This window comes from Arctopsyche grandis, chromosome 1 (genome assembly GCF_051622035.1).
Source record: "Arctopsyche grandis isolate Sample6627 chromosome 1, ASM5162203v2, whole genome shotgun sequence".
NCBI classification, from domain to species: Eukaryota; Metazoa; Arthropoda; class Insecta; order Trichoptera; family Hydropsychidae; genus Arctopsyche; species Arctopsyche grandis.
This window is the reverse complement of record NC_135355.1, coordinates 26517595-26540373: the sequence shown is the minus strand read 5'-3', so window position 1 is coordinate 26540373 and position 22779 is coordinate 26517595. Positions and strand designations below refer to the sequence as shown.

At 35.0% G+C, this 22779-nt stretch overlaps 1 protein-coding gene across 1 annotated transcript; it reads right to left on the bottom strand.

Annotated features, from left to right (window-relative positions):
• Positions 1-4679: 4679 nt before the first annotated feature.
• On the bottom strand, positions 4680-6894 carry LOC143917414 (uncharacterized). The gene is made up of 4 exons (XM_077438923.1): positions 6729-6894; positions 6505-6626; positions 5574-5698; positions 4680-4725 (listed from the first exon to the last, which is right to left on the bottom strand). Exons 1-4 carry the CDS (start codon positions 6892-6894, stop codon positions 4680-4682), a joined length of 459 nt encoding a protein of 152 aa, XP_077295049.1.
• Positions 6895-22779: the final 15885 nt, after the last annotated feature.

Genomic DNA, 22779 nt, shown 5'->3' with positions numbered 1-22779 from the left:
AGCTCTTAATCCGTATGAAGGGCCCAGCTTTGGTCTATAATCCTCTGACTATAAAGCGCAAACTAAATAAATTGTGGAGTTCAAAAGGGTCAGGGGTGTTAAACGCGAGATCCTCGTCCAGCTCGCTGGCACCTGTCAGCCAACCCTGATGATTCAACCTCCACTAACCCTTGTCCCCCCCCCCTCTTCCTCCGTAACACACCCTTATTCTATTTTACCGGGTTTTCGATATGAAAATAATTAATGGTACCAGTACGGTGTGATGGAAGCTCGACAAACAATCCTTTCTCGTTAGAGCGTGACTCCCAACCAGTGAAAAATTGTAGCTATTCTTTCAAGGTACGACGATGCTATGCGACATTTCCAAAACTTTTTCAGTTTTCTGGTTTCTAACCAAACTTGTTTTTTTATCTTTCAAAATTTCTTTTGAATACTGAAAATTTGTATGAACGCTTTGTATGCAATTTGCTTTGATGATTCAAATACTAAATGAAAATTATATATTTATATGTGAAGAACCAATTTGAGTTATATTCAATATTTTCTACATATATAAACCAGTGGTTCCAATCTTTTAATTATTTAAAAATTGATTTCGACCCATTTGTTTAGTGTTATTTCAAAGGGGAGCAAATTATTTGAATTGCGTAAACTTTTATAATATAATAGTGGCAGTTTCATGTTTTGTGCCATATTCATAATGGAGAGATTTTTAAAAATCATAAAACAAGACATTTTGTTTTATTTTGCAAGTACATTTGCATTCTCAGCGTGAGAGCGGCCTCCTTACGTTGTTGTGTATTTGTATCATCAAATTATTTGCTTGCTCCCGGGTCTTTTTATTTCTGCTTTTGTCTGTATGTTCGGTGGATGGAGCTACTTCACCGATCACTATAAATTGACTTTCTTATTATTATTGATTATTTATTAATATTTATTTATTATTATATGTATTTATAATAATAAATAAATATTGTTATTTTTATTTTATTTTATTTAAATTGGCACATATACAGAATAATATATAAACAAGAAAGCAGTATAGTGAGACAAAAAATAATAATAAATACAATTAAAAATTTAATATGCCATGTACAGTGAGCACCACATATTATTATTATTATATTATAAACATATTTGTAGAATATAATCTCTCACGGACTCAAGATAAGCAACTACTGATCTAAATTTCTCAACCTGTACCAATTTTCCTATAATTATTTGAGTATATCTTGCCAGTTTTAATTTTATTACTCGAAAAACGTGAATTTTGTTATATATGTATGTATGTATGTATGTAAGTAGGTACATACATATGTCCATATAGCCCAATGAATACAGTTAAGCAAATGCTCATTGTGCGATGTGAACAAACAGTAAATATATGCATGTATGTATTTTATGTGTATGTATGTATGTGGATATATTGAAAAGGCGAACGTGTAATGTCGAAAATTTCCACACTTTCGGCGACACATACATACATATGAGTATTTTGGGATACGTAAATATTTCTGCGACGATACTAAACAACGTAAGGAGAACATGCGAAGTTTTTCATGCGAAATTTTACAGCTGTCGTATTTTTATATACATTGCCATAATTTCCCCGCGCGTTTTATGTTTATCTTGGCCGTAATAAAAAAAGTTTAAGCGCACGTGTACACGTCAAGCGCTCTTGTATCGCCGCACGTACAACGCTAAACTTTTCCTTTATAATTTTCTTCTCTCTTTTTTTAAACACTCATTATTCGGCTATAACGTATTTTCGCATTTGACCATAAACGTTCGCATTTTGTACCCTTCTCTATGCAGTTTCGGGTTTTATGCGAGCCACAGCTGTATCTCTGTCGTTTGTATGTACTACGTTCAACTTATCACCGGCATGTCTTTTAAACTTCCCAACTATTATTCAACTTGATACAAAGTATTCAAAGAATTTTTTTATTAATCTTATGGTGTCCCGACATAGCCGCCACGACATAACCGCCCCGACATAGCCGCCCCGACATAGCCGCCCCGACATTACCACCCCGACATGACCACCCCGACATTACCACCCCGACATTACCACCCCGACATTACCACCCCAACATTACCACGTGGCGTCAAAACCGCCCCAGCAAAAAGTGCTCGGTGACAAAACCGCGCCAGAATGGTTCTAGGACACACTTTACAGTTGTCTTCGACCTTACACATAAATTATCTGGATTCTTTTTTCAGTTTCGGATCCGGATTCCTTTTTCAGTTCCGGATCCAGATTATTTTTTTAGTTCCGGTTGCAGATTTCTTTTTCGGTTCCGGTTCCGGATTTCTGCTTCAGTTCCGGATCCGGAATCCTATTTCAGTTCCAGTTCCTAATTTCTTTTTCAGTTTTAGATCCGGAATCCTATTCCATTTCCGATTCTCAATTCATTTTTCAGTTCAAAGAAAGCATCAAATAAAACCCCACTTTCGGCAGTCCTGCTTAGATATATGTATGTACAGGAAGGCCTAACAGGTAACCCCAAAGCGCCTTCCTGGCCAGAAAAAATTGTAAAATTGATACAAATATTATTAGTATTATAAAAAAGTACATAAATACATATCAATTAATATGCAGAATTTTAAACAATTCAGTGAAATTCGAGATTGTTGAATACTTGAGATTTTGCGAGAAAATGGGTAAGGTTGCCAATTTGTTGGAACCGTTTCAATGAAAATCAGATAAATTAGCAAACTCTGATAGGAAACGATCGACCTGGAGTCACAAAAAAAGTATGGCCAGCAAAAACCATTGGGATTTAAACATACGAAAACTCTGTTCAAAACATTAATTATATGCTAACCACAAGTCTATTCGGCTGGTTGTATATGAAAATTTTTAAAACTTCCAGTAAATTACAAGTACTGATCGTACGAAAACTGATCAATTCATTAAAATTTTGAGGTTTTTTTCCGTCGGCGACATAAGTGGCGAACTGAACCAAATGTAAGTAATAAGGGGGTGGTCCTTTCGAGTGGGTGGTGGTAGGGGGCCCTACAAACGGCACTTGTGGGACCCAAAACCTAATTTTCTAATTTAGCCTAATCTAGCCAAGCCGGTTGCGTTCCAGTTCCAGGCTGGCGAGCGACGACAATGGGATTAACGTGTACGTTCCAGTCCTAAGCGGATAATTCCTGCTACGGTTAAGGCCTTATTTCATTACGGCGAATTACTACGGCCGCTCGTCCATTTTTTCCAGCCTTGTAGACTCGTAAAACTAACGTTAGTGTTAATTTCCACTAATCAACTATTCAACGCCAGCCTCTACGCAGGCGCGTAGAGCTTCGTTCCTAGAAACTCTTCTGTAAACAATTATACATACATATTTACAGTTCATATTTTCAGTAAAAGTTGAATATAAATTAATTGGTCATTCATTATACTAACAAATTCAGTAAGAGATGTCTCCATTCCGTCAATAACCACAAGCTGTATGTATGTATATTTTGAATCGCAAATCTTGCTTCATATTGACAATCGCGTTATAAATTGAGATTCTACGCGAATCGAACGGCTCGCATCTTTGAATATATTTTTTCAGCGATTCTTCTGTATTATTTATAACCGTTCATCGGTTATAAATAATACAGAAGATGCCCCCGCACGAAACCCCATATATTGTATGTATGTACGTATACATACTTACATTATTGCATATGCCGTGAGCGATTTCGCGATGCTTTGAATTTTATCAATAATTTACGTGTGATTTATTTGCGGCACGAATTTAACGTATAAATCTGAACACCGTATCGGATTCTGAGACTTAAGAGCATCGCTTTTCTTCATATCGTACAACTCTTATCTATATTAAATGTATATAGATGTACATTTACATATGTACGTATTATATAATATTATACATATGATAAATTATTATGTTTATTTTCATAATTATTTTATAATTATTATATTTTATAATATATAATATATAATATATAATATTGAAAATTTTTGTCCATTATACGCTCTTGAAATGTTTTTGCGAGGTATATGTATGTAGGTTTGGTCACATATAAATTATACGTATATGAATTGAGCTGAATTGCTTTGATTCTTTCATATATGTGTGTATGTATGTATATGTAGGATGGTGTATGCCGAAAGGGAAATCTTTTCCGGTCAGTTTGCACAAGGGCTGACAACGACAGGGGAGAAAATAACGTAGACCGTTCCTTGAGATAAAGGGGTGCGAAAACAAAGGGATCTTCACCATCGATATCCCAATTTCAGTGTTTTTTCAGGTCACACACGCAGACATACAAATAGACAACCAAACGGCCGGAAGTGACGAAAGATTTGCTCAAGCGTGAGATCAGCTTGACTTTTCCGCGAAATGTTTTCTTTTCATAACTTTTTTTTAAATATTTTTATTTGTGGTTTTAATAAAACTTATGGTGCCTCTATTAATTTTTCTGTTGACACAGGTGGTTGTATTTATATTTATTTGATTGAATAAATATTAGACAAACAAAAAAATAATAACTGACTAACACACATACCTCTTTTAATAGCTGTGAGATTTCGGTGTTTTTACTAAAAATCTGTAAAAATGAAATTGAAAAAAAAAACCGTAAGACTTTGGACTGAGGTATGTGTGGCTCAAAATGTTCTAAAGAGCTACCAAACACCCTGTACTATATACAAATAACGTTTAAGTTTGCCAGGAACGGCTTAATTCCATCGTGCAATTATTAAATCTGTCGTGCAAAAGCATAATCTACCGTGCAATAAATATTTTTGCCAAGATATTTTATGAGCGTGCACTCACTGATTATGTTATTATGACTAACAATTTCAGAAATTTGGTCATTTGTCTGAATTTATTTATTTATTGGTTAAGTTAAAGCAATGTCGATATATTATATTATGTTTTATTTATTAATTTTAGTTTATTATTTTTGTAATTTTGTATATAATTAGCAATTATTAAATAAATAAATAAATAAATTGGGCTTCAGTACTTTCAAATCGAAGAAGTTACGATTGTGATAATTTTTTTTAATTAATCATAGTGTTAATTAATATCATATGATTTTTTTTTTTTGTTTTTAAAAATGGGTTTGACCTTTTATTTTTTATTAAATTAAACCCTACTCAGTGGTCATGACAAAGTACATACTTTTTCTTTTAATAGGCTTATGTATATTTTTTATCTAAAAAGTTAAGGCCAAAAAATTAAAATCATAATAACGTTTTTGTTAAATTGTTAATTGGAGCTAATTTCGAATGGGAAGATTTATATGTACATTTAATTTAAAGCGACACATGAAAAGTATTGCTATAATGCGTATTGCTATTCGTCAAAAAAATTAGTTTTCATATTTTCTTGCGCGTGCACACATCTCGCACTCGACAGAGGACGGAAGCATGCAGAACAAACTCACAAGAAAAACAAGGATTGATAAATTAGAACCCCGGAGAGGACAGATTTATTTTCCGACGGGGTTGAAGAGTTGAAGAGTGGTATGGGGGTGAATTGGTTGGGTGGATGGGTGGCTAAGTTGAACCCACCGACGCAAAACGTCACGGGATAGATTAATTATACCCAAATGGCCTTACGGCTTTGTCCAAATATTGATACAAGTCCGAGCGGCGGGCGCTGGCTCCTCCTTTTGTTATCAAAACGTGATTTGTGATATTGCGCACACCTCCCCCACAAGCTACTCGTACCTCGACAAAAGAAAACATAATGGAAAAAAAACATTAAAAAAAAAAAACACCGCTGTGAGAAAAATTAAACGAAGCTAGGTGCAAATTAAAGTTTGATAAATTAAACAGCGCTCGCAATAAGACGATAATCTTGCAAAGGCGAGGAAAAGCTTGAATTATTGTTGACGTATTAAAATTTCTACTGTCGAATGGAATATACGGAGTTTATTAAAAAAATTATACGTTTAAGAAAACGGCAATGTTTCTCAAACTTTTTTGTTGGAAAAACCATTAAAAACCATTAAACATACAACTTAATGTGTTTATTGCAGCGTCACTAAAATGAAATGCAACCCCGTATTTGTATGTACATATGCATATCTGGCTAGCATCCACATTAATTAAAATTAGACAGCAGTATAGCTAGGTGGTTGCGTTAATTCTAACCATCCAGAGATTCCTGGGTTCATGCCCGGGTTCAAACCTATCCTACTCACTATGTCACCACCATTTATTTGATTATGATGTCAAAATTTAAGTGTCGCTCAGGGGAACCCGCAATGGCATCATCGAAAAAATATAAATTTAAAATTTTTATACTACATATGTATATGTACGTACATATATGTATATCATCATGATCATCTTTCACACGTTTCACCCAGATAGCACCCAAGATATCTAAAACTATCTACTCTTTCGACCATGTTGTTATTAATTTATATATGAGAGTAGACCGTATTGTGCGACGACTTTCTGAATATCATCCATTTGGTTTTTTTTTTTTAATTCAGCGTCAACCCCGCTCTAGAGCTATGCACAAAAACTGCGTCCAGTTCTGCCTGTAAGTCGTTGAAGTTAGTGGTAAGTAGTACAGTATCATCCGCGTACCGAATGTTATTGATGACTGTGCCATTTATTGTAATTCCGGAATCTATGTCTTCCAAGGCTTCAGCAATAATATTTTCGGAATATAAATTAAACAGTAGCGGTGATAGCAGACATCATTGCCGAACTCCCTTCAATATTTTTACGCTCTCTGTTGTATCACGTTCGATGCGTACTACAGCCGCCTGATTCCAGTAGAGTTCACCAATTAGCCGAATATCTCTTTTGTCTAACCCTATCTGCGATAGTATTTCAATTAGTTTATTATGTCGCACATTATCGAATGCCTTTTCGTAGTCTATGAAACAGGCATATACGTCGACGTTCATATCCAGACATCGCTGCGTTGGCACCCTTATACTAAATAATGCTTCTCTTCTACCAAAACCATTTTTAAAGCCAAATTGAGTGTAACCCATTCTTTCCTCGCATTTAGTGTAGATCCTTGCATGTATAATTTTCAGAAATATCTTGAGAACATGGCTCATCAAACTGATTATTCTGTGATCACCGCATGATTTAGCCTTTGGTTTTTCGGTATCGTCACGAAAGCAGATTTAAACCAGTCTAATGGTATGATACCTGTTCCATAGATAGCATTGAATAAATCCAATAAAACAGAGACTGCTCTTTCATCAGTCAATAACTTGAGCATTTCTATTTGTACTCCATCCGGTCCAGCAGCTTTTCCGTTCTTTGCCTGTTTACAAAATTTTGTTTTTTGTAATTTCCAGCCCACCATCAACTTGGACAATCAGAGCTGATTCTCTATTATCATTGAATAAGGTTTCCACGTATGATTTCCATTCTGCAAGCCTTTCTTCAATATTTAGTCGTTTTCCGGTTTTATCTGTAAGTGAACTAATATATTTATTTTTGTATATCCCTGCTGCTTGTTTGACCTTCTTATACATATTAAACATATCATGCTTTGCTTAAAACTTCTCTATATCACTACATTCGCCGGCTAGCCATTGCTCCTTAGCTCGCCGAATCAGACGACGGATGGATCTTTGCACTTCCACGTATTTCTGTGTATTTATATTTTTATATGTGCGATGAATATCCATTATCTGTAGTATTTTTTCTGTCATCCACGGCTTAATCTTGGTTAAACTGAATTATTGTGACTGATCAAATATAAATCGGCATCCCCCCCCCCCTCCCTACATTTCTCGCAAATTCGTCACAAATCTGAATTTATGAATTGTTAAATATACATATATACATTATGAAATGTGTTTAATCTTTATGTACAAGTTTTATATAAATTTATATATGTAAAAGTTTAAAATCATAAGTGTCGCTATGAGGCAGCCCGTTCTGGCATCTATGGTAAATATCCTTTAACTCTTTCGGTCTTCTTTTCCACTAAGCCAACTTTATCATCGTCGAAACTTTGCAGTTATACTCTACTTCTCGCGGTGAATGCACAAATGCACGTTTAAGTGGATGCTTAAAAGTTGCATATGAAATGCAACGAGTTTTCCGGACTCCCCATCTCTATTTCGCTATCTCTCTTGTAGCCGCCCCGTGACTATCTTTTAATTTAAAGATCTTGAACTCTACGAATACAGGTTTAGCCTTTTTTTAGGACTAAGAGAAACGAGTAAAATTTTAGGATTATAGAATGTCAAGTGTTTCTCAAGTGAACAGAGACGTTCTTTTACTTCGTCTGCACAGGAAATCTGTGATATACTTTTCTCTGTGTTTTGAAAAAATCGGATGAAGCTGTCTTCCCCCGATCACAATGAAAGCATTCTTTTGATGTTTGTGTGTAAAATTCGAATTGAATTTTTATTTTTTTGCTCAGCACGCAAAAAAGCGAAGCTGTTTTTCCCTGTGATGAAATATGTAGCTCAGTTGAAATTTCTACCGAATGATTCTTAAAATATTTTTCTTTATAAATTTTAATTGTACGCTTTCATTCGAACGAAGTTCTACAAAGGGGAAATAAAGCGTCGTAAATTGATTTGAACTGAATAATTTATATAGCCTTAAATAAATACCATATAAAATTACAATGAGAACCAATCCTTCAGTGACAAATGGGCATCTGCTACGTAATATTTAAGTGTGAGTTAGATATTTCATACGCTGAATGGACTTTAGGGCTATGTATGTGCCTCGAATGGACTTAGTTCACTGTTGATCGAACATAAATAGTTCCCACACGTCTTAAAAAGGGACAGGTTAACAATGTGAACTTGAAGCATACACAAAAGTCTTTTGAGCACACCGCTTATGACCATTATAGGACTGCACACATTTTTCGGTCGAATTGGCATCTTGTAGTTGGGTCTCTTGGCCGCCGATTGCGGCCTGTTTGGATTGCTGCCAAATGAGTACGAGCGGATTATAGAGCCCCTAATACAAGATATTTTGTCGAGCGTTTCCCATAGAATGTGTATGATTCCAATTTTTTTTCCTCCTTTCGAACATATGCATATATGCACTATACATGATTTTTCTCTTAATACGTTTGAAATTGTCGATTTATTAAATTGAACCGTTTTTTTGTCTGGCACCAGTTTTGATTTCTTTTTTTATATATTAGGGAAGGGCGTGTTTGATGTTCACCATATTTAATACGATATTGTATGAATCCGAGGTCTCCGTGTTTATATAAATCTTTCAATACGCGGCTGGTTAGACATATTCCGCTGATATACGAACCCTACTCACGCAACCGCACTTTTTATTTATCTATATTTTTTTATTATACATTTTCACATGTTGGTTTCGTTGGGAGTTAAAAATTTCAATGATTTTCATACTCCATTTTATTCTTTGTGCGTGAAAGTTGGGCAAAAATCCCGCCAACGGAGAATTGAAATCGGAAAGGAAGTTATTGTAAAACAGGCTGTCCATTATTCAATTAAAAATGAATACTTTCTGAATAGTATCTCCGTCTCGCTTATGCTTCTTTCCATTTTATTTTACAGGGAATAAACATTCGAACGTAAAAATACGTATTATATAGGTGAGTTTTCGAGGCGCGGACTAGGCCCATATTGATTTTTCAAATGCGACCATAAATCAAGAGTTTCAGCCGAAAGAAAACGCGCGCCACAAGTGTGCAAACGCTGTAGTAACCCAAGTCGAGACAGCCCAAAACCGAAAACCCATGAAATATGACACGAAACTGTGGGCCCTGGGCTTTAGAAGCTTCCTCAAACGCGATCTTGGAAACCGCAAAACCCGCGATGTAATCTGTATGTGGGAATGAACCTCGTGCACGAAAGGGCTAACAAGATACATAGTATTATATTTATAAATTTTTGACAACAAGTCACAATTCTATTATTTTTTCATTTAATATTCATGATTATACATATGTAATTCAATCTCAATATAAGTCAATGGAACGTTCAGACAAAGACTGAACGTGTGGCTTTAGCAAAGATAGTATTTTTTTTTCATACATATTTACAAATATACCAGAAAGGCCTAACAGGTAAACCCCGATGCGCCTTCCTGGTCAATTACAAACAATGCAGCATTTTTATTACATAAGTCACTGAATTACGAGACACTTAAATCTCGAAATTAACGAGACATCAATGGATTTGAACATATTTTTTATTGTACATACATAATAGTGTATATAATCATAGTGGTGACATAGTAGGTATGAAGGTTTTTAGCCAATTTAATCAGGAACCGTTTCAACAATGAAATCAGAAAAATTGGCAAGCTCTGATAGAAAATGATCGACCTGGAGTCACAAATATCCAAATCTGACCAGTAGCATTACACAAAATATTCAGAATAAATTCTTTTCAATCGAGGTCGATCGGGATTGAACCCGGAGACTTCTCGGCGCTTAGCAAAAGCCCAACCACCGAGCCATACTGCGGGCTAATTATACCTTTTTCCAGTAATTTCCTTTTGACAAGATTTTAATGCTTTTGAAATTGACAACAACACAAATATATATTTGAATTGGAAAATATGGAGCATTTAAAATTAGCAATCTCACTCACCTCATAAAAAGAGACTGAAATTTATAAAATATTCATTTAAGCTACCCACATTGTTATTACAATCTAATATATAATTTGGAAAGAGACTTTGTATATATGTATGTATGTATGTATCTATTAATTTTATTTTTTTTTTAATTTCGTAGGTTATTAGGTTATTGAAACTACTTTTAATAATATTGTACGTATTGGTTTATGACCTGGTCTTTGTCTATTACTAAATCTCAAAGCCGCCGCTAAGTGCTGTACTTTTTTTTGTTGTTCAAAGAAATATACGCCTATTCCCAAAGAAAGTTTGGATATACACATTTTTTTTGATCTTCACTCTATTTAATCCAAATATAGATTCAGTTAATCAAAAAAAGTTCCGATTGTTCTAATAATGCTACTTTGCATTAAATTGCTTATTTAAAATCTCCTCAATTGGAAAGTATGTACATAAGTACGCTTAATATAAGTTTTCTAAAAGAGTTCCACAACTATAAACTGTAAACTCTTCCGTTTCTAAGAAATGGCTTATACAATTAAAAATACTCTTATATTACATCGATAAAATTACGATGAGACTGAGAGCGTGTCGAGGTAAAAGTTTTGAAAGAACACGCGTCGAAGATCAAGTTATACGAGCTGTTATTATTTTATATTAGAAAAAGTTACTCAACTAGAACGATATACTTGAGTATGAGGAAGTATGTATTTCCAGACTGAAATAATACTGCTTTGTAAAGCTCTCATCGTAGACATCCAATATACAGATACGAAAATTTTCAAATAACAATAAATTTATGTTCGTTGGAACGTACATTCTAAATTGAATAAACACACACGTTTACGTACTTATGTATGTATCTATAACATCAATAAATTCCGTTAAGGTCGAAACGAATGCACCGCAATACCACCGCTTTCCGCAAAAATGCATTTTTCATACGCTATGCAGGAAACGCAGAGCGGTGTCCTCCTCGGAGGGCCATACTTCAATTTCGCAACTATCTCGCAGCGCGAATAAAACACTTCCCAAACGTGTATGTGTTTGCACAATTTAACCCGAAAATTTGCAATTCGCATAAGTCGAAAATTAGCATAAATAGGAATGGCTGGTTGCAGGTTCGCGATCGCGGCTTTCGCTGGCTTAGCCCCTCGCGTCCATGGTACGCAATGTAAACTATGCATTTATAAAAGGGACGTTCAAACCTTTTTTGTAATACATTTTAACATATGTACATACTCGTCATACATGTGAATTTAACTTCAATACAATTTCATTAATTAAACATTTACAACCATAATATAGGGAAGACCGAGATTTGCTTGGTGGGGTTAATTAGAAAAAGAATATTTTATTTTTGCAACATCTTCTTTCTCGTTTTCTCAATTCTAAACGTCGTGGTATATCTAGAATCCGGTAGAAGATCCACTTTTTCTCCTCATAAATTGAAAGGCACAGGACAAGGACGATTCCATCAGTTCTTTAATTTGGTCTGATCATCATATAAGGACTGTCCTCTAACTTGCCTTATTTCTAACATTCCGGTGACTACCAACTTCTCTAGAATTTCCAGATTCCTAGTATAGAGATATGTACAAGTCATAGAGATGTTCAGATGTGCATCTTGCGATCCATGGAAAAATCCGCCTCTAGCATTGCACATTTTGAAGGCAACTAACATGTCCATTTCTTTCTTTTTGAGCGTCCATATTTCGACTCTATACAATACAACACGAATCTCCAGATTCGTTAGGTGAGATCTCTGGTGATCCCCATTTGCAACGTAGATTTGTTTGTATGTACATATTATATGCATAATTCAATTCTGGAAGGGATTTCATCGGTTGATGGACTATTGACTGAATAGACACTTGGCCAATGGACGCTTGACCGAAAGCACACTTGGCTGAACGGACAATTTCGATCAAAATATTTGTATTTAGCTAATAGTATGTACATACATATGTAGACGATTTAAAACGATGTTTGAGACACTTAATGGATCGCTTATCCAAGTAACAAAAGTATGTGTGCGTCATTGTTGAATTTTTGTTTTATTTACATTTTTATAGTTTTTTAAAAAAGCAATTACATTATTTAAATTAATGATATTTTAATGTGCAATGATATTTTTTTTAAGCATATTTATTCCTTTTTTCATAATCATCATTCATGGCCTTTCGCCATGCACTGCTGATTATAAATAAATTAAAGCAATTAAAATTTTCAATCGGTGGAATATCCATTCGGCCTAATGCTCGTTCAGCCAAATGGCCGTTCGGTCAAAAGTTCGTCAGCCAAACGTCCATGCACTATTTCATCACACATCCTACTCACGCAAACACACCTACAATTAAACCACAGTTTTAATTCTACTCCAATAATGCTTTGACCACGTGGTATCGAAATGTCACTATATATCAGACAGTGGTGACAAATAGAGGGTAGATAGCCAATTTTAAATGAAGCATTTCAACAGTTAAATTAGATAAATTGGCAAACTCTGATAATAAATAATTGGTTTGGGGTTAAAAATATCCGAATCTTACCAGCAGCACCAAAAATACATCAAATCATACAACGTATAATTATTTTCAGTCGAGGTCTTAGCAGGGCTCGAACCCGGAACCTATCAGTAACTAGCAATATACTGCTGACTATTTGTATTAAGTATCGATCAATGGTCATTTAATGGTTTTTATAACATTTGTTTACATAATGTGACCGCAATTTACGCGTCTCTATCTGGTTCACTTTACTAAAATATGTGCATATGCATAGTATGCAGTGGCGTGCGCTGAAATTCTCTCTCTTTTTGTCGTATAGCCTTACTTAATGTGCACCAGCAGGATACAAGAGGAACAGGCTGTTCCTCTTGTATCCTGTTCGTGCACATTAAGTAAGGCTGTACGACAAAAAGAGAGAGAATTTCAGCTCACGCCACTGATAGTATGCATATGCCTAAGTGACAAATCGGTACATATTTTTATTTCATTCGTAGCACCTTTGTTCTTTGTTGCACTTAATGACGCAAATTTAATTTGCACCAAATTTAAATGAGGTTAAATGCTATTCTGAGCTGTCGGACATAAATCTCCAACCATTTTTCCCCCATAAGAAAATTTTGATTGACGTGTTCTCCGTTGATCTAATCATCCGTCGAGTTTTTTTTCCCGCAACACTCTAAATTGCCTCACATAAAAAAATATATAATGTTATTACGTAGCTGTGTAACAACGGCATAAAAGTAATGTATCATTCGCGTTCCCCTCTTATTTTTTATGTTCGACTTTCAGCAATAAACCAAGGTGGGAGAAAGGGAGAGCGATTTATTTGTCGGTTCTGAAGAACCGATACTTTTAAATTCTTAGACGAACGTAGTGTATGTAATCTTTATTACAACGTAAAAATGCGATGACATCTTTAACATTTTCAACGCCATATCTTTATTGCGCTTACATATGTATGTTTTTATATACATATAGAAACATACATATATGTACTTATACATACATATATGTTTATACAAATGTATGCACGTCTGATCAAAGGTTTTATTTCCATCATAATTGTAATAATATAATGTATGTATTTAATTTTCTCCTATCACTAAAATATTATTTATTATAGCTAGATGCGTTCTTCTTACATTTTAAATCATTTTCACAGGCAGTTACATACATATACATATGTATGTACATAATAATAATACAAAATTTCGTCTGAATACTAACTCCAATATTTACGATCCAGCGAGAGATACAAGTTCAATCAAGCTGATCCGAAAGCGGAAGCTCGAAAACGTTCACCACGCCTGGCAAACATTGCATGGCGCTTATATTTATTTTCCGGCAAAGTGAAATGTCCCAATAACCAATTTTTCCTACACAGCCTTCGTATAATGTTTTCAAATGCGAGCCATTCTCCAGCCAAATCTGTATGTATGTATATATACATACATTGAAATGGTCGCCATGCGGAAAACGGAAAATAGATAAATTTCCAAAATATTTTTTTTCGTTGAAACGTGGCGATTGTTAGAGATACGTCTGCGACAAAATTCGTTCCGACAATTAAAATCGATCCTGGGAATGAGCTAGTGCTCAACGCCCTAGAAAAATAAGCATGGGGTAGTTTTCATCGGGGGGAGTGAGTGGGAGATCATCCCCGGAAATTTGTGCGTAAACATTGGGTTTTCCGAGTGGGGTGGGAAAGTACCCAATTTGGCTTGGGTCGTTCTTCGGGTCATGCTAAGAAAAATATGGAAAACAAAGGGCGGGATACGTTATGGAAATCACGGGAATATTACGGCAGGGGTAGAAGCACCCCGGGGACACATGCTGGAGGCCCTACGTAGCCTCTCGCCTCTCTTGCAAACACTGATATTACCCCCCGCCCGATTCGGGTACGTATTAATGCTAAAAATACCTAATACACACGTGTGTGTGTATACACGTGGACAGTGCGAATCATACGTGAGCGGTGCGTACGTCATCGGAAAATTTAAACGGAATCGATCGACCCTTGGGAAATTGTTGAAGTTTATTTGAGAATACACACATTATATGGAATTATTATATATCATATATATAAAGACGGTAATCTGTGTGTGTGTGTCCTAACATAACATAAACTAAAGATAAAAAGTCTAAACTTTGTATAAACTCATTCGTCGAGACTTTGCCGCGGTATCGAACTAGTGACCTCGAAATATCCTCTTATAGGTATACCTGAGTTCAACGGTCTCAACCACGAAGCCAAGAGTTGATTCTTAAAATGGTCTTTTTTTTAAACATCAATTGAATTTTTCGTTCTCGCAATATAAAAATACGTAATTATAATAATTTTATTTAGCGAGGTTTTTAACCATTTTTTTTTTGTTTTCATATTAAACAATTAAATATATATGTTTAATTGAAATTTATTTATATTTTAACTGAAAATGAAATGAATATGAAATTAATTTCATTTTGAAAAATGAAATTAATTTCAAATCGCGGGATCGAACCTACGACCCGCGATTCCAGAGCACTCTTCGCAGACCGTTCGACTATAGTGGCGATAAGCAAAATGCTTAAATAACACAATTGTATATGATATATATATATATATATATATATATATATATATATATATATATATATATATATATATATATATATATATATCATCATCATCATCATTTACAGCCATTCGCCATCCACTGCTGGATGAAGGCCTCTCCAACACGCTTCCACTCGTCTCTGTTTTGCGCAACACTCATCCATCTCATTCCGCACATTTTCCTAATTTCGTTCACCCATCTTCCTTGCGGTCTTCCTTTTACTCTTTTGCCTTCTCTCGGGTACCATTCAAGCACTTCTTTTGTCCACCTGTCGTCCATCCTCCTAGCTACGTGACCCGCCCATTGCCATTTCAATCTCTTCACTCTATTCACTATGTCCACTACCCTTGTCATATTTCTCACCCACGTGTTCCGCTTCCTGTCTTTCCTCGTTATGCCAAGCATACAGCGTTCCATACTTCTTTGAGTGCATTGGATTTTATTTTGCATCTTGGCGTTCAGTGTCCAAGTTTCACATCCATACGTCATCACTGGCAAAACGCATTGATCAAAGATCCTTTTCTTCAGGCAGAGTGGCATTTTTGATTTAAAAACAGCATTCATCCGTCCAAATGCACTCCACCCTAATTTCATACGTCTCTTTATCTCTTCATTTTTACTACCAGACATGTCAATTATTTGACCTAAATATAAATAACTATTTACTACTTCTACTGGTTTATCATCTAAGGGGATGCTATCAGGCATGCAATAACTATTGAACATTAGTTTAGTCTTATCTACGTTAATTTTTAATCCTACTTTTCTACTTTCCCTATCCAGCTGTGTTAGTCTGATAAGTAGGTCAGCTGAATCACGAGCTACTAAAACTATATCGTCTGCGAACCGAAGGTGACTCAAAAAGCGACCATTGATGCTTACTCCGGCTGTATCCCAATCCAATTTCCTGAAAACTCCCTCAAGCACCGCATTGAATAACTTGGGCGAGATTGTATCTCCTTGTCTTACTCCTTTTCCTATGCTAAATCTATCTGTACCTGAAAAAATTTTAACCGAAGCTGTGGCATTCTTATATATTGCAGCTAACAGTCCCACATAGGGTTCCGGCACTCCCTGTGTTTTTAGAGCGTTAAGTACTGCATTATGACTAACTGTATCGAAGGCTTTCTCATAATCGACGAAACCTAGGCACAATGGCCGTTGATATTCGTTGGCGCGCTCGATTAGTTCGCCAACTACTTGGAGGTGGTCCATTGTGCTGAAATTTGCCCTAAACCCTGCCTGCTCTATAGGTTGGTTCTCGTCGAGGATATTCTTCAGCCTTTCTGTAATAACCTTCGTGAAGAGCTTGTAGACCGCTGAAAGTAGACTAATGGGTCGGTAGTTCTTGATATCGCTTTTGTCGCCTTTTTTGTGTATTAAAATGATAGTTGCGTTATTCCATCCTTCTGGTATAGCTTGGTTCTGGATGCATTTGCTGAAAAGCCTAGCTAAGATATTAATTAGGGGGGGGCCGCCACATTTTAGTAAGTCAATGGGAATATTATCTTCCCCTGGGGTTTTACCATTCTTTGCAGTTTTTAGCGCGGCCTCTACTTCGCTAGGCAATACTGCAGGAACCCTTTGGCCGTGTGTCGATTCCAGAGTGGGGAATTGGCCGTTGTCGTTCTCGTATAGTTTTGCATAGAACGTGTAAACTCTGTCTATGATTTCTTCTCTATTCCTAATTATTACTCCGCTCTCTGATCTGATTGCGATCATTTGGTTTTTGCCTAAGAAAAGATCCTGTTTGCACTTTTTCAGGCTGCGGTTATTCTTAATGGTATTTTCTATTAGCTTGCTATTAAAATCCCTGACATCCCTGACTATTCTCTTCTTAATTTCCTTATTTACTAGATTGTATTCTTGCTTATTATTATCCCTATCTAAATTCCTTTTATGCTTAATTAGGTTTTTTGTTTCCGCTGAAATTTTGCTTAATTTAATCTGTTTCCTGAATCCACCTAATTTCTTACCTGTTGAGGTTAGAACCGAACTAATTACAGTGTTCAATTCCTCGATGTCTGCTTCTGGGTTTAATTTCCCGTATCGATTTCCAAGTTCGAGTTCGAATTCCTTTTTCCTAGACCTTAGTTGAGCGAAATCTGGAGAGTTACTGCATCCTTTTATTAATTTCCTACGTTCGCAATTTATATTAATGGCCATCTTGGCACGGACTAATCTGTGATCGCTACCTATATCTACTTTACTTAAAACACTAACGTCTTTAACGGAGTGCAGGGCATTTGTTAGGATGAAATCGATCTCGTTTCTGTCTCCTTTAGGACTCTCCCAAGTCCACTTATTGTTGGTGTTTTTCCTGAAAAATGAATTAGTGATGAAGAGCCTGTTGTGTTCTGCGAATTCTATGAGGCGATCGCCTCTGTCGTTTCTTTGGCCGGTACCAAAATTGCCTACTGCTCTTTCTGTGTTTGCCTTTTGTCCTATTTTTGCGTTAAAGTCGCCCATGATTATTTTAAAGTGGTGGCGGCTATTATCGTATGCGCCCTGTAGTTTTTCGTAGAAGTCTTCTATTTCCTCGTCTGGGTGGCTAGATGTGGGGGCGTACACTTGGAAGATTTGACAAGTGTACCTGCTCGAGATTCTTAATACTACATAGCATATACGTTCCGATATGTCGCTTAGTTCCGATAAGTCCTACTAAATCCCATTTGATACTTTCTAGTTCATTCTCTAATGCAAGCACACTTCCTTCACTCGATAACGTTCTTACATTGTACGTGGCTAAATACAGGTTTCTATTAGCTAAGCTATCATCCATCGTCACTCTTACCTTGTTGGAGGTTTGGATATTATTTTTCTCGCATTTATCCAAGATGTGTTGAGAAAAAGGCGGTACTTGAGAGAGATTTCCATTCAAGGAGTGAGTTCTTACCGCCATAGACTCTTCTCTGTGGTCAGCTTTGACAGATAGTCATCCTAGGTATCACTTGGATCACTTATGAGTTATTACATGCCATTTAACAGGGTTACTTTGTAAGTGAAAGTAGTTAGTTATGATAATAATAGATTAGCAATTGTTATACTACTTTTTTACAGATCTTTTTTACAGATCTTTTTTACAGATCTTTATCGTGAGACGCCTCTTTGGAGACAACGGATTTATATATGTGAGTGCGGTTTGCAATTTAATATTTTAATAATAACTTTAGTAAAGAATATAAAATTACACGAATTACTTTAATATAATTTAAATATGAAAAAGAACTGATAGACAGTTGGGAAACACCGTTTCTGTTTGCTATTATTCTATTAAGTAAAGTTCGTTAAAGATTTTTGGCTGGAAGCAATTATGTGGAAGATTTATTGCTTCTGTGGGACCGACTTGACTGGCGAAGGACCCTTTTTTTGTATTCAGGTAGGGAGATGTATCTCGTTTGACACCGATTTGACACAAAAATTAGCACAAAATTTTTCGAAATAACTGATATAAAACCGCTTTTTACGACCGATTTGCTGTTTATTTTTACACTTAAATTATACTAGGATGCAATTAGTAAAATAAGTGATTAGATGGTTAAGTTAAATTTCGTGCAATAGCCGGGTTTAAGCGAGTAATAGCGGGAAGAACGCAGAAGCACGTCTTCCCCGCATGACACGAAAGACCGAACTCATATATATATATATATATATATATATATATATATATATATATATATATATATATATGTGTGTTTGTGTGTATATGTACATAATTTATAATATTCAAGGTTGCGAAGTCAATGACCGGGGTTTGTTTATACATAATTATGGGTATTGGGTTTTGTAAATTACATACATTTTTGCTTACGTCCCGCGATGTAAAAATACGTATTTTTTATATTATCCGATTCCGATTCGGATTTCAACTTTTTATTGCATAATTTAATTGGCATAATCGATTTCCGATTTCTGTTTCAGTTCCGATTCTGATTAATTATTACTATTCATATTGTAACTTTATTTTAAATCATGTATCAATCCGAAAGCACCCGTTCAACGGGCATAAAACTAGTATTATATAATAGATATTTTTGGGAGGGAAGCCGGTGAATTGGTTTTATTCGACCGAACGTGTCATAAAACGTTGCACTTTCTTATGCACCGTTTAGATAAAGTAAGATGGTCGGAAGACGCTCTCAGCTCCTCCCTCTTAGCATTTTTGAGAATAGCCTCGCAAACCTAACAGGTTTCTTATCTAGTGTGTATGTATTTTACATAAAGAAGTTTCATTTAAGTACATATTATGTAATGTAAAATATGCGTTCGGTTTTCTTATATATATCTCGTATATATTATATGTATATCGAAATTCAAAATGTGAATATTATGCATGGTTATCTCTGCATATTTATTTATTTAAAGTTTGAACCATTGTGGTATTACAGGAATTCATATTGCGCCACAATGGTCAAAAATATTTTTTTTTTTTTTTATTTTACATAATACCAGGAAGGCCTTACAGGTAAATCCCAATGCGCCTTCCTGGCCAATTACAAATACAAATGCAGCATTTTTTATTATAAGTCGTTGAATTGCGAGACACTGAAAAAACTCGCAAATTAACGAGACATCTATGAATTGTACATAAATTTTTATTGTACATCCATCAAATTTCAAAATAGTGGTGACATAGTAGGTAGGAAGGAATTTTAGCCAATTTTTTTTCCGGGAACCGTTTCAACAATGAAATCAGAGAAAATTGGCAAACTCTGATAGGAAACGATCAACCTGGAGTCACAAATCCAGGTCTGACCAACAGCATACTCTGAAAAATTCATTTTCATTCAGGGATAGAACCCGGCACCTTCTTGACGGTAAGCAGAAGCTTAACGTCCGAGCTATGCTGCTGGCTAACAGAAAAGAAACAAAATAAATTAAATACATATTTATTCACACAATTCATAAAAACAAAAGTTCAAGCAATAATATAATTAGTCACATAACACATTTGTACATAATAATAATGAAATATAAGGAGAAAAATTGGGAATGTCTAGTATCAACAGTCAACACCAATATATGTATGTATAATATTTACATTGTATGTACATACAAGAACCAACCGTGAACACAAAATATCCCTGTGAGGTCCAAATCGAAGAATATCAAAATCAAAAAATACATCACATCCAATTACTGATATAAGTATTAAGTTTGGACCATTGTGCCATTACTATAATCTCCAATGCACCACAATTATCGAAAAAAAAATACAGAGATATGAGAAAAATAAAAAGGTGCTACTCAAACTCGAAAAAATAGATTTCGTATCCATCCTTTTCCCTTTCGTGGATCGTCATCTGGTGGGAAAGAGAAATGGAATCGCTCGGATTAATTTGTCAAATGACAACTGATTACATCGCGCAAAGACGTCATATCATATTAAGCCCCTCTCCTCCCTCGTGAATGAATCAGCCAAATTGTGAAACATGTCATAGCAATCTTTTGAAACACGAATCTTCCATGATTTTAGTCTTAGTTTCAACCCATCCGTAATGTCTGCGATTGTAAAACAAGATGACATTCTTAAGTTAAAGTCATTCAAAATGCAAAGAATATTTGTGAAATAAGTTAGCTTAGCTATCCAGTTTGTTTTGAAATAGTTCTGACATATGTAGGTTGTTGGTTTTATTGTAGAAATATAGCGATCTCATCCCTGAGCTGAAGTACTATCTTCAGCATTTTACCCCTTGACAGCATGCGATAAAAGTTGTTTATAATCAGCGCCCATATATTGACATAGTATCCCAAATACATATCTCGAGTTTGCAGGGCTTATTATTATTTTATTAATATTATATATTGAACAAAAAACGTGCCTATTTTGAATAAAAATTGTACCTAATATAAAATTTATTGTTTAAAAAAATATGAGAGGCGCTGAAACCAATCTGCCTAGGGACGTCATACATATATGTACATACATATGTATGTACTCTTGGGTTAGGCTTGTCCTCAGACACATCTAATTTTTACTTTATCTAAGTACGTAGTAACAATACATGAAGTTTTGTGATCATGCGAAAATTCGAACTCGAGATTTTGATTGATTCGAACTCAGAATCGATTACTGATCACGTTTTCATGATTTAGAAAAAATGTGTGTGTGTGTGTGTGTCTGTGTGTCTGTGTATTTTGGGGATTTTTTTGAACACCGTTAGTCCTATCGAACCGAAACTAAGTATCGGTTACTGAAATCCTTATCGACACGACGTAAATTTTTAAGTTGACCGGAAATGGTACCTCCCCTTATAGGTATCCTCTTTTTTTTAAGTTTTTGAATTCGATTATCTCCCAAACAGCTAGCCCTATCGGATTAAATCTTTTTGACATGTAATATAAATAATAATTTTTATAACCTTATATTTTTTAAATATTTTTATCTGAACCGGAAGTAGTACTTTTACTCTAGAGAATCGAAGCTTTTTATGTTTTTCTCAGAAACCTTTTGTTTTATTGAACTGAAAATTCATATCTAGAAGTTTAAGCGTAATACCAAGTTATGTATAAAATTTAGTAAGCATCCCTCAACTGGAAGTGGCAGTTTACTCTTGTTCGATTTTTATTCCACTATTTTTTTCGACATGTGTGATCTTCACGAAAAAAATCAAGTATAATTCTTCTATCAATGTGATGAAAACAAAATTTAATAAACCGGAATTGGGATTTTCTCCTCTTAGAAAGCTCAAAAATGTTGTCGCCTGGATCCTGTCCACGCCCCTGGACTTATTAAGCTGAAAATTTATATTTGTATTCTTTATGTACTAACTTAGAGCTGCTAACGTTTTGGTCAGAATTCGTAAACCGAAAGTAGTATTTTTTTTTAAAACAATATTTCTTTATTTGATTTTGACCTTTTAAATTATTTTAATCGTCTTGTCCACGCCCCTGGACTTATTAAGCTGAAAATTTATATTTGTATTTTTTATGTACTAACTTAGAGCTGCTATCGTTTTGGTCAGAATTCGTAAACCAAAAGTAGTATTTTTTTTAAAACAATATTTCATTATTTTATTTTGACCTTTTAAATTATTTTAATCGTCTTGATATTTAATGTGTATAATATTTATACTGATTTTAAATTAAAAAAAATTGAACAAAATCCAACAACCGGAAGTAGAACTTTTGTCTT